The 17,149-nt window shown below is 41.5% G+C and overlaps 1 protein-coding gene across 1 annotated transcript in view; it reads left to right on the top strand.

Moving 5' to 3' along the window:
* Nucleotides 1–946: 946 nt before the first annotated feature.
* Nucleotides 947–17,149, top strand: part of susd6 (sushi domain containing 6) — a 32,934-nt gene continuing 16,731 nt past the window's right edge. Inside the window, exons 1-2 of the mRNA XM_042390886.1 lie at nucleotides 947–1,180; nucleotides 9,273–9,452. Coding sequence (XP_042246820.1) covers nucleotides 9,314–9,452 — 139 coding nt within the window. The 5' untranslated portion in view covers nucleotides 947–1,180; nucleotides 9,273–9,313. The remainder of the gene's footprint in view (nucleotides 1,181–9,272; nucleotides 9,453–17,149) is intronic.

Here is a 17,149-nt window from a genome sequence, read left to right as displayed (position 1 = left end):
TACCATTTTATAGAACAATAAAGCCTTTGGCTTATTGTTCCTAGTGTTTACACAATCCATCACCTCTATCTAGAAGGACACAGGCATTCAATGTTTGACATTAAGACATACTATATATTTTTAAAACGAGGACTGAAAAGCTAGAAAAAGGAAGATAAGGTAAAAACAAATTACATCATAAAGACAATTGTTGTATGATATAGCTCAAGACATCCATGTACCAGAAAACAAAACACAAAAAAAGCCCATTAAGATAACCACAGTCTATTATGATATTTTATTTGTATTTTAACATTTTAATTGTTTGGTCAGACAGTAATCATTAATAATCCTATATCATAAAATCAGATTAATTTTCTTGAATTTCTTAGAATGTCTCTTTCACCTTTATTTCTCTGGAGCTGAATTTGTTCACCTTCAATATTAAATGATAACTGAGTATGGTGACAAAATTATTTAAATACATCTGTTTGTAAATTTGTGTAAATTTGCAAGAGGTCATTGGATAAAGACAGTAACTAAAAAAGAAATTATTTTTGTTGCAATTTTTTTCTTCCTGTGCTGATAAACGTTTCTTTGTCTGCAGGGTGATCACCAACAAGAGGTCGTTTGAGGTTTTTTTATTTTTTATTTTTTTAGATGCTATTAATACAGAGCATTTCAGTCAGCCATTCAGAAATCTGCTAAAGATGATAAAATGTAGCTGTACATACATATTTATTGAGACAATTCTCTTTCATGGCACATGCACATAATACATATAATATTACTATCTTTTATACAGTTGTTGCTGTAATTGCTCTGAATTTGGGGTGTTTTTCTTTTTTGTCGGTTCTTTTGTCTCCCCACTAAATTCTATGTTTTTATGTTGTAAATTGAGCCTTGCGGTTGGCCTGACAGAGTTTGGCTCCGCCCTTTTTTAAACGAGGTAGCCATGGAGACCGCGCGAGAGCGAGAGCGAGGCAGCTGGTAGACTGTTTCCGCTCAGCTAAAATAAAGAGCTGGCGAGTCGAGGACGAGGAGCGACGGAGCCGTACTGACGGAGATAGACGACGAAAACAGTCTCTTTTTGGTATTATTTTTGTCACATTCTGCCTTGGGTGTCTTCGTTCACACAACCGTTAATGTCTCGGATGTGAACTAGAGAGAGGAGGGCTCGCTGCTGGTAACCTTTACGTTGGTGAGTCTTGTCTTTTTTTCCGCAAGCTAAGCAGAGATAGGCCACTACGAGATCTCTTGCTCTGTCGTTCTTCTTCCGTCCGCCTGTTTTTGTCGATTGCATAATAATAAACAAGAAAAACGTTGCTCACGCAAGGGCAACATTTCAATAACTTGTCAAGGAGAATAATAAGTTGTTTGTCAACTAACGAAGTGTGTTATTAATTAAGCTAGCCGTGAGCAGCGACTAATATCTCTCAGGATAAATGTATTTTTTTTCTCTGACAGGTCAAGCATAACGTAGTTTTAACGTAGTTTTTTTTTTAAATCAGAGGACATGTTCCTATTTGTGTTTAGAGGTACAATAAAATTAACAAAACCGGTTCGAGAAGCGAGTCAGTCCTGTCTTAAAACAGTTAACAGCTGTAGCGTTACTGTATTGTTACGTTGTGGTCATGTGAACAATAACAGGGAACAACGCTGTACGGTTAAAAGGCGTTGTCGCATAGTATCCGAATATTATACGCTGTATTAACATGAGACGAACTGAAAACAAAGATCTATTAAATGTATGTGTAGCTGTGTGACTTGGTTAGAACGGGGTTTGCCGGGTTTGTCTTTGTTTTTGTCCGACACAGTGTGTGTGTGAGTGTAGTCTTGGCAGCCCAGCACTCTTTGTTTAAATAGCTCGCAGTACAGTTGCACGTGTCGAAGCGTGTGACTCCGCTTTAGGGCTCCCATGAAGGCAGATGACCACGTTTGAAACAGTTGCAGTGATGCGTTGTTGACTTTGGAGGGCTCAGATATTACTAGCACTGTAATTTCCCACTCTCCACCCCCCCCCCAACCCCCAACAAAAGTTTGAGTCGTTTCCTGATGACTCGGTAGGCTAAGATGTGACATTCACCACAACAAAGGTCAGGTTATTCCAAATGTGAGCTTGATTGTTAAAATAGAGAACATACGTCAAACATATATTTGGGGAAACGAAAGAAGTCAGGGAGAGGAAGATGTCCATGGCTCATGTTTCCTCTAGGCAAATAGTTTGGTGTATAGTGTTCAACACTGGACCCATTGATGTTTTGGTTAAGTCTTAATCTCTGTGTGTGATGACATGAGAGTAAGGATGGGCGATATGGGATATACACCATTAGACAATATAAATTTGTTATTGTAATTTGTTACACATCACATCACTTATACTGTTAAAGCTATTCCTGATTGGTTGTGACATTGGATTTTAGTATGATTTTTTTGTATCAATGTGATGGAAGTACCTTGTCCAGAGTCTCATTTGCTGGATTACCCTGAAACGGCTGATCTTGTCTGGTTATTTCATCTATTGACAGTTTCTCAATTGGTTTTCCAAAACCTCCATTATAGTATTGTAAGGCAGTTCACAATAGATAAGTTTATCTCCCCTCACAAAATGTGTTGTATGTTCCTAAATGCAGCATGTTGATTGGTCAGTGAATGGGACATGATCAAGCATGAGAGACGTAGCAAGATTCCACGAGAGTTATGGTGGAGACACACTGGATCCGTTGATGGATGTCAAGTGGATGGGTCCTATTCATATTGTATGGAGAGCAGGAGGTCCGGCCGCTTGGTGCATGATGGATACGGCACGGCAAGTTGATAGACCGCTCAGTGTATCTGAATTAGCATAATCACGACTCATCCTCAACTTAATGCAGATAAGTCCGTCCACCGCAACGCATCGGTTCACAAAACTCAGATCAAGCTAGGCAGTGCTGATCAAATAGGAATCAAAATTCTGTTGCATTGCCTATTTCTCACCTCAAATGTTTTCAGAAACATATTTTAGTGTACTGTTCAGCTGTAGTTTGTGACCCGGCCGCCTTGTTGAAAATGTGCGATTCAAAACCAAGTACCACCTACCTCACAGTATGTCACCCACCACGTCACCACTAGCCTGGGCATTTAGTGGTCCAGTACATCCAGATGCATCCTAGCTGGAGTCTGTGTGTCTTTCCACCATTAGTTTGTGAAGGTTGAACGGTGCTCACAGCTCATTGCATGGACAGTGCTTGCTAGCTTGCTGTTCTGTTCCCGAGCTAGAGTCCACAACCCAGCATAACTGCCTTCACTGATGTAAACTGCTGTATGTTCTGTACTCACCTGCCGAAATTAAGTCCATAAAGGGATTCATTGTCGTGTGAAGTGACTTACACCCACGCACATATACTGATATCATGGTATAAAAGGAGAGACACTGCGGTGCTGGATTTTATCCATGTAAAAACTGGCCAAAAAGTGTGATGCTTGCAGTCACTCATCGCTCCATTTTGTCCCTTAAAATTCAGCCTGTAAGATTGTTGATGGTAACTGATATTGTATGTGGAGACATCAAAATAACTTCAGTGAGCTGATATACCGTCTGCTATTATTCCCTGACATATTAAGTGTTCAGTAATGCTCAGCATTTGCATCAAATGTTTATAGGCAGCTTATTTTCCTGGACAGTGTGAGTTCTACCTTTTATGGCCTGAAACTTAGAGATGTTTTTATTTAAGAACTGGTTAGAGTCACTTGTTTAAAGTGCCACAGCCACTCATTTGACTCCCATTGTTCAGACACTGATTTGTTTTGTTTTTACACATTGTTCACACTATGGCTTTCACAGACTTTCACTGGCAGATATACAGTGTGCAGCCTTAATGGTTCTTATTTTAAAACACACTGTGTAACTGCAATGAGATTTCTATGATTCCTGGTCTAGTATTCAGAGGCTTTTCTGTTTGACGACATAGCTAAGAGAAAACATCTTGTGAGTAAAGATAAGAGCATTTTGTTTGGCTTCAATCCTATTCTCAGATATCTGTACCCTTTACCACTGTCAACATTACATATGACAGTGTTTCTCATTTTTGGTCTCTTCCTTTTTATTTTTTCATCTTTCTTCTCTCTGCTTCAGATGTCTTTCTTTCCTTCTCTCTTTTTTTCTCCTTTCCATCGTTCTGTCTGTTTCTGTCCCCTTCTTTGAGGCAGTACAGAGGGATGCTCAGGCGCTGTGGGGCTTAACACTACATAATACTTCATAACAAAGGGTCCTTTCTGTGCTGCCATGCAGAGCCCCAACTCTGGGCTCCCTCCGCAGGCCCTGGCGGGCTCCACCAGCAGCAGTAGCATTGAGGCCTATCGGGTGGAAATCTCCTCTCGGCTGTTTCTTTGGCACACTGAGTGCTCTCTGTTCCCGGACACATGCCTGTGCTGCTGCTCTCCTTGGATCCCTTTGCATTCCTGGAGCCCCGGGCAGCTGAAAAACTGCGGTAGCAGCCTGCTTGCTGGCTGGTTGTCTCACTGGTGTCTGAAGTGGAGAGTTCCATGGTTTTTTTCCCCCAAGGAGAACTAAACAAAATATTTATGCCATAAAAATGTCCACTTTTTTTAATGGACTTGGCTAGGGTTGCAACTAATGATTATTTTTATCACTACCCTTGGGTTAATGCAGTGCAAGGAGAAAAAAAGCAAATATTGTGAGAAGCTAGAACCAGAAAATGTTGAAAAATTACCTTAACAATTCCCAGATTCAAAGTTGCTGACAGTTAATTTTCTGTCAACCGACTAATCAAGTCATTGACTAACTGACTATACTGGGCTGAAACACGATGTAAGCTGCTGACAAATAGCACCGCTACTTTCATTGCTTCTCACTCACAATAAATATGAGCATAAAAGAAGATTTCTTTTGAAATGTATCTAAATAGACCTAACAGCAGGCGTAATGACAATGTCTTGCTGTTCCTTAATTTGTAAATTAAAACAATACATTCTCATTATTCTGGTTACACATCATGCCAAACCATATCTGGTTTGGCATGATGTGTGAGGTCATTTCAATGCAGCTATTTTAAGTGGACATATTAGATCAGCATTGCTCAGGTAGTGACAGTATTTCCTACAAAAGGATGTCATTCTCCACTGTCCTGTTACAATCTGATAGAGAGCAGCAGACTTAAGATTTTAAACAATGTACTCTCACACACTCTCCTACCTGGCTCTTGGAAGCAGTCAAAAATTATTTTCTCCGGCAGTTAGCTTTTATAAAACAGCCTTCTTGAGCTCCTTATCATCTGTCACAGTTGTATTTGGCAGCTTGACATGTTCTGTTTCTGCAGTAGAGACGTCAGAAGACGCTTTGGACTCACTTGTCATGAATTTATTTCCTCCGTGGCAGAAAAACACGTTACACGAGTCTTCAGAAACTCCTGCAGGTTAAACTGGACTAATTAAACACTTTTAGTGCTGACTGACTCTAACACACTGACTATAAACAGACTTTAAGACACTTGTTAGCCTAGCAACATTAATGTTGTGAACACGTAATTGTCTAGACCTTGAATAGAAGACTACCCCACTTCTGAGATGTACTATCAGTTTTGGACCAAAACAGTAAACTTTTCAAATGCATTTATTCCTGTAGTAGTCTATTCTTTATAGCCTCTATAGTCTAAATGTCTGTTTTTATCTGGTATGTCTCTAAATGTCTTAGCACGTCGTTTGGTATGTCATTCTTTATGTCAAGCCTGAGAGAGAATAACTAAATGTCCCATCACTTGAGACGCTCACTCATCAGTGAAGCGGTTATAAACTTAACTCTGTGGTGGGTGTGACGTGATTGCTGTAACCACAGCAGCTCTATCCTTGACAAACAGCATAATTTAGTATGAAACAAGGAAGTAATTTTGTTCTCTTGTGTGAAGTCAGATCGTGTTTGCCATTCTTGCAACATCTGTTTGTGTGGGCCGACGTGTTTGTCATCGCATGCTTTTTATTAAATCTGTTGAGCAAGTCAGTCTAGATAACTTTTGCTTTCTGTTTGTCTTTATATTCATGTCAGTTGCTTTTCTGTTGATGAATTTAGTTTGAATCGTTCTGTCAACCGTCCCATTGCAGTGACACTAATATAATTGAGAGTAGTCATACTGTGGTAATGGCTTGAATGTCGAATGACTGAAATTACACTGATAACTAAACATATGCTGTTTGACTGTACATACACCAATGTCATTAGTCCACAACTCTGATCTGGGTCTCACTAATATTACCCGGCTACACGCAGCTGCAGGCATGTCGTGTTTGTTTGTGGTTTGGTTCAAAAATGATGTTCCAGGAAACAGAAACTTAACTCTCAAAGTTTAAAATAGCACCACATTCTTTAATGTGATGTATGAAGCATAACATCTTTGCCACTGTCTGACAGGAAGCCCACACAGCTGCAAGTTAGAAAGTTGACATCCAACCATAAAGTATTCCTGTGCTGTCGCTGTCAAACTGCCTGCTGTGTTATTAATTAATTAAAGGCTTGAACATAAAGTCAGTGCATTTAGATCTGCAAAAAAATGTCTGAAAGGCTCCAAGCTACAATATCTTGTTGTACCTAATTGGAATGCTATATTTTGTAGGATACCTTAGCACAGAGTTAATGACTTTCTCCTTTCTCAGAAGCTCTGTGTGAAAGCAATTAAGCTAATTCTGCTTAAGTTTTCACTTTGCAAACGTACTGGCCGGTCAATACTCTGCCCTCAGCACTCTCAGGAGGTCAGTCCTGCATTATAACTGCCATCCCAAGTGGTTATTTACATCCCAACAAGTACCTCGGAAGAAAACACCTTTTTTTTTTTGGTCCTGTATTTGACTTTTGTTTGTCCTTGATATTGTGAAGATGTTCCTTTGGCAAGAGCATCGCCTGAGTTAACACAGGGGCTATCTGTAACCCAGGCTGTGAGGCAGTGCTCTGATCCCAACACGGACAAATGAGAAAGTGTCTATGGATCAGATGGCTGGCACAGGTCCCCTGCATTTGTTGACTGTCTGCCCTTTGGCTCAATGCAGTACACAAACTGTCCTGCCAAGACCGGCTTACGTCACTCTCTCCCACTGGGCTGCACCGCATGCAGGTATGCCTCCCCATCATACCCATGGGGACATCAGAAAGATGGTAGGCCGTAGGGGGTCCTGCTGTTAGTGTCTATTTAAAATTTCCTGCTCATTTTAAAACACCTTGATCCTCAGGCACTTAAAATGTAGTCTCGTGTGGAAGCACGCTCAGTTTAATAAAATATGCTGAAATTGATTGCATGAAACTTTCTGTGTGCATATAGCCTGCTTTGGGCTATACACGTTTTGTTCCATTATGAGTAACTAGAGGCCTAATACACGTTCAGCAGTTCTCTTTATTTTCTTACTGATTTTTTTTTTTTTTCAATAAGATCTACATATGTTCATGTTGCACACACACTCACGGTTGGTGTGTTTTTCTTCCCACCCATGTGTGTGCATGTGTGTTTACAGTTAATTTCCCCATCACAGTAGCTCTGGGTTGTCTGTGGCAGTGCCAGTGACCACGCAGCAGATCTGCAATCAAATTCGTAGCTCTCTAAGTGCAGCCATGCCATTACTGTAGCCATTAGCTCAGCAACCTTGTGTAGCAGTAATGGGCCCTCTCCCTTCTCTTGAGGGTATGCTGCCTGCCAGCCAGCTAGTTTCCCACAAAACGCAGATACTGCTACTTCATCCCAATCTCTCGGCAGCAACATAGCAAAGACTATATGCACCGACATCTCATATTTGTAATGATAGTGTATGTCTTGTTGTATGCCCCCCCAGTCAACCAACAAACGCTTTTAGGAAGTTAGTTAAGGTGGTGTCATGGAGAGAGATTTGTGGAGAGAGAATGGGTATATTATCGTCTGTGTGCATATGGCTGCGCTCATCGTCCCACTGCTGCTTTTTAAAGGTGGCTTACAGCAACACTTAATCAGTTGTCCAGCTGTTCAGGGAAACGGCGTCTAATTTTACATTTAACGTTTGAGATGTCTCGCAGACATTTAAAGCACTGCTACCACTCACAGTACACTTACACTTGCTGTGCTTACAGCAGAAAAGAAACATAGTTTGCTGTCTGTAATAATGGTGCAAAGAATAAAACAGAAGCTTAGGAGATAGAATGATAGTATTGGTTGATATTGGATATGAGAGATACTTTACATTTATGTGATTAAAAAAAAATGAGGAGATGTTTGAGAAACTAGCACCCAGTGCAGTTATCTTTAAATAGTTTGAACTCTATTGTTAATAACAATCTGCAGCACATGGCAGCATTAACATCACAGCTGAGCAGATGGTGGTACAACATCTGTTAAGAGTAATACATGTTTGTTGTACAAAATGCTGTACCCTGTATTCCATAACTACATTTTAAGGAATTCATGCTACGAAAGTTTTTGTAAATTTGCATTTATATAAGCACAAAGTAATATTGAACATATACCAAATAATAATAAATGTCTTAAGTTTAAGCCGATGGACCAGGTTGGGAACAGTACGAGTCATAAACTGTTTTACTCAATACGTGATGTTCCTCTGTGCTGAAAGCTTTATTTAAAGTGCAGCTTCTTCGACAAGCTCCTCTCCTGATGAGCAGGATTTTTGCAAAAGTTGCAGTTGTAATCACTGCTTTGTTTTGCACTGACTCACTCTCTCTCACTCTCTCTCTCTCTCACACACACACACACACACACACACACACACACATTTTTAGCCTCTCTCCTCCTAATGCTGCTACCTCATCAGCAGCAGGGATTTGTTTCCCTGTTACATCATCTACAGCAGAGTGTAATGGCTGGTTTATTTAGTTAGATCTTGTGGCAGAGCCAAGAGTAGGGATCGAGGGGAGATCAGAGGAGAACCCTCCTGCTGCTGCTGCTGCTGCTGCTGTTGCTGCTGCTGCCATTGGTGGTTTTCAGAAAAAAGAGCTGGAAATTGTTCTCTCTGTCTGTGGGGTATTTAGGGGTGGTTTAAATAGCAGGATGCTGTTTCAGTAACCAAAGCATGAGAAGAGGAAACACACATAGAGTCATTCATTCAGTTATTATCATTGTCAGTAAACCAACTGCTACTTGATGACGTGCAGAGAGTGCCTTTGCTATGTCAGTCTTTACAGCTCTCTATTCCCTCCTGTCTCTCTGTGTTGCCTTTGGTTACGTAATCCTCGCTGAATGTTGATAGTAATCTGTGTTTTCCCTCCCCCCCGCCCCCCGCCCCCCGCCCCCCCTCTCTATCCCTTCCACTCAATGTGGCCTGGACAGGTTAAGCCGTAGAGGACTCTCGCTGGTCGCCGGAGGAAAAGATGTGCGATGGAATGGTAGCGTTTCAGACGAGAGCCCTTTCCTCCTCCTCTTCCTCCACCTCCTCCTCTCTAGCCCACAGGCTGGCTGCCTCTGCGCTTCTCCTCCTCTTCACCCTGCTCCCTCATGGTCACGCATCAGGTAAGACAAACACACACACACACACACTGTCTCTCCTCCCACATGATACACATCGACTAAACCGCCATCTTCGCCCGTCTCCAGTGAATTGATTGAGGTTATTTTCCCCTCGTCTTGGAGGTCAGTTAGATTAAATTGGCTTCCTTTACCCTTGGGTCGGTCAGGTTGTTCTGCCTCTGAGCGGCAGCCCAAAAGCTCAATCCCACCCACTCTCTGTATCCATTCACTGCCTTAATGAATCAAAACAGTTTTCCCCCGCTATCCAGTGAAACAGAGAGATAATGTTGTCTGCGGTCACATTGCTGTCATAAGGTTTTAATCAGCCATGACATTTAGTGTCCTCTGAGAGCTTTTAGCACGGCTAGCCAGTTTTGGTTAACACCCCCACACCAAACCTCAGATCAAGTATAGATATGAGATTATTATCTTTCAGTGTGAAGTGTCAGATTGAACTATTTGTTGTGCAGGGAAGGCAAATTTGGTTCACACTTGGAAGTTGAAGTAAACACAAGTAATAGCATTTTAATAAGCACTACCAAGGGCTGGTGTCCTTTGTTTCTTAAAAAAGAATACAATGATGCCGTGTACTCACTGAACCCTTTCGCTTGTGCCAGCTTTCCTTTCACTTCAGCCCTCCAATGTTCCAGTCCCCTCCCCCAACACGCACACACACACACACACACACACAAACACACACTACCTACACACATGCGCTACCCACACACACTCCCTCCACATAGCCAGCTTGTGAAATGTGCCAGATGTCCTTGCCACAGAGTGCAGGCAGACTGTGTATGTGTGTGTGTGTGTGTGAATGTGATTGTGTGCAAGGTGTGGTTTCAAGGCTCCAGGATGTTTTTAAGGCATTAATTGATTTTTCTTTCTTTAATACCTTTTAAATAAATAAAGGTTTTTATGGGTGTGGGGGGGGGGGGAAAAAACAGAAGGAATAGAAAGCGATGGGTGGATGGGCACTGCTGATCCCAAGTGTATCGTTTCTCTCTCTCTCTCTCTATCTCTCGTCTTATGTAACATACATGATTCATGTAGAGCCCAGAGGGGCTGGTATCACGTTCACGTTCTGCGTCCAGCACACTCACACACATACACTGCCTACCAATACCAAGGAAAATGTGTCCTCAAATCCCCAGCCCACGTGCTCTGCGTACTGTATGTGTGTATATGCGCATGTACGCGTGCAGTCCTGCCTCCCTGTTTGCTCACATTGTGATTATTTGTGGATGTTACGGGTTGTACCCAAACATTTAGTGAGTCAGTGTATCAGGAGAAAGACCCCGTATCGACCATGTCGCTGACGGGTGCTGTATTACGTACGGACAAATGTGCAACCAAGAATTCCTTTTTTCACTACCCATGATGCACCTGCCCCTCTAAGAGTGCCAGTCAACTGATGGGAAAGGACAGTCAGTTCTCTTGACTTCGCCACCAGGAATATTTTCAACTGGTTTGTTTAATAACAGTGCAATATAATGTAAGTCTGCAGTGTGAATCTACTGTCTTATTAATTGATTTAAGACACATTATAATACATTGGCACTGGCATTACTTAATCTTTTAATTAAGCTATTTTTCAGCCAATTATTGAAGATCCTCAGTGATGAACTGTCATAACACACATTACTTTTAGGTGTTGTCATAGCAATGTATTTTTAACGGAATCACTTCCTCATAGTACACAAAGAAGTAGTCATGCTGACTCATAGTTCAAGAGTTTTTTGGCTCTGCAAAGTGGTGTACAGCAATTGATATTTGCTCTCACATTAAATTAATAGAAGCTAAAATATTAATGACAGTGGTGAATACAGTAGTTTAAGTACAGGTTTCGAGGCAAATTTCCAGCACCAGTTAATGATGAATGAGGAGGATTTTCTTCTGATTTTGAGACTGGTTTTGAAGCCTTTTCAATTCAAGCACTGAAGTATGAACTTAAATATTAATTCAGACTTTATAAGCAACTGAGATTGAAGAATGAAATGTAAGCTCATTGACAAAAGAAGAAACTGTGATTTTTTTTTTTATAGTTATGAAAATTATACAAGTATGAAATTAAATCCACAATTAGACGTTATCATAAAGGTGAAGAACTCATTTTAAAGCTATAAAGTCATCGTCTTATTAGTTCCTCTGTTCGCTGGCCCCTCTCTCTGCTGCTCACCATACATAATTCACATAGGTAATACCTTGACATGTTCCAGGGATGGAGATTGCTCTGGAAGTTTCATGAATATGAAATTTCATCACTGCTGACAGTCTTATTTCAGATTCATACAAATATCAGTGTGCGGTATGAATAGAAATGGATACTAAAAATACTTTACAGCATTCATATATGAGAGCAAAAGCTCTAAACACCAGAGAGCATCACGCTGCACAGAACAGAATTAACCCTCCATTTTTGGTCTTTGGAGGTTTATATGTCACTTTGTGTCTTTTGTAGATATGACTCTTTAAGGAGATTCTGCTTTCAAGTGACAGGAAATTAGATGGATTGATAGGATAACAGACAGTAAGGGTTGAAGTACTCTTTGTTCCTACTTTTCCTTTTAACAAAGAAAGGAAAAGCTGGAAGCATTGGTGGCTTCATGTACTTTGTGGAAAGGTCAAGGCAACAATTTCTTGTACCTCTTAATTCGCTGTGTTACGAAGTAGTCATCAAGCCACTTGGAGCTGAGGTATTTTTAGATTTTAACCAATCACAGCCTAAGTCATGTCTTTTTTTTTATCTGTCATTCAGCGGTATGTTGTAAACAAGATTATCAGCAGCTGTATCTGCTAAACTAATGTTAATGCATCCCTCAAATTTGTGTTTATGATAACTGTGTGGGATTACATTTGTGTTTATGATTCAAGACATTCTTCCAAAAGTAGCAACATGCTAAACAAAATATTCTCTGCTTTCAAGCAGAGTGCCAGTAAACAAACACAGCAACAAAGCAGCTTGTTGGGTTTTGTGTATGCAAAGGATAAATGGCATCAGTCTGGAGGATTTTCAGGGCACAGTGCAAATATCGCTTGTTTCAAGTCTTTTTCTGAGTCGATCTGACATCCCACTAATGTTGGCTGCGTAGAGCTTAGTTCCTAATATGGTGTCAATTCCTTACAGTGAGCTTTGTGGTTTGTTTCAGAGGAAGTGGGCCTAGACAGTGAGTCAGAGCTGAAAGAGTAAAGATGGGAACTTATTGCGCCAAAGGGTCTATTCACATGATCGCACTGTTCTAATAGTGTCATGTGTCAGGAGGCACAGACACTCGGACCATCCTTGTGGGTCCAGTTAAATAGATAAACGATACCCTCTAAAGCCCATTGTCCTCTGAAGTTGAGTTAAAGCTGTGCAGGACAATGCCAGCGAGGACCAGAAGTCTCCCACAAACAAGCCTGCTGTGTGCTCTGTGTGATGGTGATGTTTATGTATGTTCATGTGTGAGAACGGGAAATGGCTTTCCCCGGGCCTGGAAGAAAAGTGGAGTCATAGGGTAAAGAAAAGAGCAGGGGGAGAGGGGAAGAGAGCAAGAGAAGGAGCAGAGAGCCGCCTTTCTAATTTCCTCTGAGATTTGTGTTTGTTTTTGACAATCGATTGTTGTCCGTTCTTGGCTCGAGTTAAATACATTTTTCTGAGCATGATGAGGGGTTATTACCCTGACCGATCCCTTTGTTTTGGCCACTCTTACATAAGTGTGTAGGACCAACCCAAGGATATGAGGATGTTCTCTCAGAAGTCAAGTTGCTCAAGGAAAAAAGACTCGACAACTCCCCTTTCTCTTTAATAACAGAGTAGACTCTAGTGGCTAGCATAGCGTCATTGCTCTGACCACAGAGGAAAATGTCTGAATGAGCCATGCCCTACTTCTGTTGTCTTCAAGCAGCTATGCTCTTTGAAACTTGTTGCTCTCTGTAGCCAAACAAAATGGTTTGTGTGTGTGTACAAAAAAAAAAAAGGCACAGTGTGTCAGCCTGCCTGCACACTGTTGCTCACCGGCCTTCGCAGAAGGACAGCGAGATCGTCTGGGTTTACAAACAGTCGCAGCCCGAGTTGAGGTGGGGTGAGTGGGGGGGTGCCGTGTAATTAACTGTTCAGAATTGTCCCCTGAAGTCCTGTTAGCAAGGCAGTTTTCAAGCAGGCAGGAGTAAAGCAATGCGTTGGCTACTGGCTCCTTTCTGAAATGTGAGAACAAAGAGGGCTTTTAGGGGGGGGTGTTGGAAGCCACAGGCCAAACCACAGCAAGCTGCAGCTCCACTAGATCACCAGCCTGCAATTAGGACTGCTAACTCACTCTGTGTGTGTATGTGAGAGAGTGTGAGTGAGTGTATTGAACACAGAACAGCCCCCTTTTTCTATGATGTCTCTGTTCTTCTTTCTCTCCCCCCCTCTCTCTCTATCTCTCTCTATCTCTCTCACTCTCTCTTTTCTTTCTTTCTTTCTTTTTTTTAAGGCTCCAGCCATTAGCCAGGTGACACCAGAGACCATTAGCAGCAGTCTGGTCCAATCCATCAGCCTTTCTCTTTCATTACCTGTGTGTTTATCACTTGAGCTATCACTCTCTGCTCTCACCCTGTGTCATTTAACAGCTCTCCCACCCAATCAAGCCCTAAAGGGAAACTTTAAACGCTTCGCCAGACAAAGAAATACTCCATGGAAACAGATACTGCAGTGCGGACAGGCGACACAAGACCATTTCATTCACTTTAAACAGTTGACCAGGCAGTTCCATTACTTGCTGAAGATCCCAGATGGCTAGGTTTATTGTTAGCTACACTGTGCTACCTTCCCACCTGCTAACACTGTATCATAGGATGTGATTTTCATTTTTATTCATTTTTGTGTGTGTGTGTGTGTGTGTGTTTGTTGTGGTAACTAGATATGTCTATGATATCCACTCATGACAGGAGCTGTATAGTAAAGGTTAATGAATGATAAGCAGGGAGTGGTGGAACTGGCAGCACCAGGCACACCAACGGTCAAATCTGATAACATACAAAATATGCCAAGTACACGTATAAGTACACAGGGCACTATTCATAATCAGGCTCCTATTAGTCATTTGACACAGTGGACGTAATATCAAAAAACACCAAGTTACTTTACGTCGTTCAGATTTTTCGGGGGCCTCTCTCCAGAACTTAAGGATTATTTTGAAGCTACATTAAGGATGGAGAGCAGAGAGGCAGTTCGTAAATTGTTTTCCAGTGAAATGCGTGTGGTTGTCTGAAGCAGCAGGCAGTCATAATGATTTCCAAAGGGCCTCATCTGAGGGACCAGCCTGCTGAGTAGAGGACATTTCTGACTAATGAGCTGCTAAATATATCCCCCAGTTTCTCCTGTCTTCTGTTGCTTTTGCCTCTGTTCTTTCTTTCGGTCTCTTTATTCATTATTTTTAATTCTTTGCTTCTCGTGTCTTTCATTCCGCGTTTTTGTTTTTAAGATCTTTGTACTTTCTAGCTTTCTTCTGTTGTGTTTTTGTATTTGTATTGATTTGTATTGTCAAGCTATCTCCTCATAATCTTGCCAAAGTGCAATTTCATATTAATCTTTTGTGTTTGACTTTCCATCTCCGCTCTTTCTCCCATTTTCTTCTTCTATCTCACCCTCCCTCCCCATACTCTCTTACTTCCTTTGATGTGTGTTTTTCAGACCCATTGAAACAGTGTGGGCTGATTTTTTTTTTGTCACACCGTTAGCCAACACCAACATCCTGTTCAAACAAGCACATCAGCTTACACATAACGCACCAAGCATCCCACATATGCTGAATTTACCGGTGGTTGAGAACATGCATACTGTGCCAGACTGTGGGAAACCATGATCAGAGCCTATGACGCGGGTACAGTATGAATGGTTTTCTTTATGGCAGAGTAAACGGTGATACCTTGATGACAAGTAAAAGGCTTTCTGTATTTTTGGGAATATTTAGAAATAATCCGCTGACAAAAAGCTCATAAAAAATCTTGATGTGTAGGACCAAGGAGAGGAGCAGTCGTCCACTAACCTTGATGACAAATAAAGCTGCACCTCGTGTCGCTGCTTCACAGTAAAGCCCTCTAGCTGTTTTACTATAGACTTTTAATGTGAAGCAGCAGCAGCAGCAGTAAATGTTTGGCTTGCATTAGTGGTATTTTAAAACGGCAATTACAACTCCGAACCACAAAAATTCTTAGATAATACAGAAGCTGCTAAAGTAGTGACAGACTATAAACAACAAGACTATTAAAAACATGTTTTCTCTCTGACCGCCTGCATGACCTATCAGTTCAGTACATCAAAAACAGTGTCCACTTGTTTAAAATGAACCTATCCATAGTGTATAGAGGCTACTCGAACACAACCAGTTAGGCAGCACATGAAGCAAACCACTTATCCGACAGACTCGCTGACTTTGAGCCGAGGGGAAGGGCAGGGCTATACATGTGCTGTCCTGCCGCATTTGTGTTGCTCGCTGTTATGGGAGGAGGTGGTGTACAGCTGTTTCTCTTTAACTGATTGCATTTCAGCAGAAACCGCTCAATCATTGCTGTCTTTCTTTTGCCATTTCTGCCTCATTACATGTTTGATAAAGATGGGGAAAAAAAAGGGGGGAAGAGAGGGGATGACAAGCTGCAATTCATGATAGTTTGCTGATCACTCTCCAGAGAGAAGTTACAGCTTAGAATTGGATTCAGAACAGCATCCCTGGAGCTGTTAGGGATTAAATACCCTCCTTAAAGATACTTCAGTATTGTGCATGGCTTCCGTGTCGCAGGCTTGAGCTTTGGCCTTCATTTAAAGCATGGTTTCCTTAAGCCTCTTTTCACACATGCAGTTTATCCCTGAAATGTTCAGGAACATTTCCTGCATGGGGTCCTGTGTGAATGGGAGCAGCGATGGATATTCAGGGAAATCTCTACCTCTAGTTTCCCACCTCAAGAACTCGTGTAACATTTCAGGGAAAATGCCGGCACGGCTGTGATGTGAATGAAAGCAGTAACATTGCAAATATGTTTCTGGAAAGATTTGAGGGCAGAAATATGCAATTCAGTAAGAGAATCTTGATTCATATTTGATCAGGACTGCCTAGTTTGAAAGTTTTATTTGAGTTTCGTGAGTTTTGCCCTCCTCTTTTATTGAGTTTTATGGATTGATATTGATTATAGGTATTGAGTGTTGCATTACTGTCATCTGCTGGACTGTCTCTTTCCCCATCTATTCCTGTATTGCCATGGCATGTGTGAAAAGGTGCAAGACGGAAATGGTCCTCAATGTAGCTGCATGTGTAAACAGTGAAAATCACTAGTGGTGCCTGAAAGGTTATCCCAGGAATTTACCAGGAACTATGTGTGAAAGAGGCTTTAGTGTCTACCCTATCCTCTTAATCACAGCTTAAGTTGAATATTTACCTGAGTACACGGTACATGCTAATGTCTAATGCTAGCTCTTATGTTTTGCCAGCAGGATGCCCCAATTAACGTTCAGTATTTCCTATGTGTTTCTCATTATTTCCTGTTTTTCTTTTGTACTGTTAATTCTCATCCCTCGCACTGTAACCAGTCCATTAGATGGAGTGTTGAGATGTTTAGTGGCCAGTTGGCTTAGCTCCCCTCTAATGCCCTCTGTCCTTATTACATCATCTGTAAACAGCTCTCTGTAACAAACAGCAACCAATGGCGAAGGTCTTTGTGTAGACTACACTTGAGTCCATTTGGAT

Source organism: Thunnus maccoyii, chromosome 17 (genome assembly GCF_910596095.1).
Source record: "Thunnus maccoyii chromosome 17, fThuMac1.1, whole genome shotgun sequence".
In the NCBI taxonomy this organism is placed as follows: domain Eukaryota; kingdom Metazoa; phylum Chordata; class Actinopteri; order Scombriformes; family Scombridae; genus Thunnus; species Thunnus maccoyii.
The sequence above is the reverse complement of the archived record's forward strand: the minus strand, read 5'-3'. Positions and strand labels throughout refer to the sequence as shown.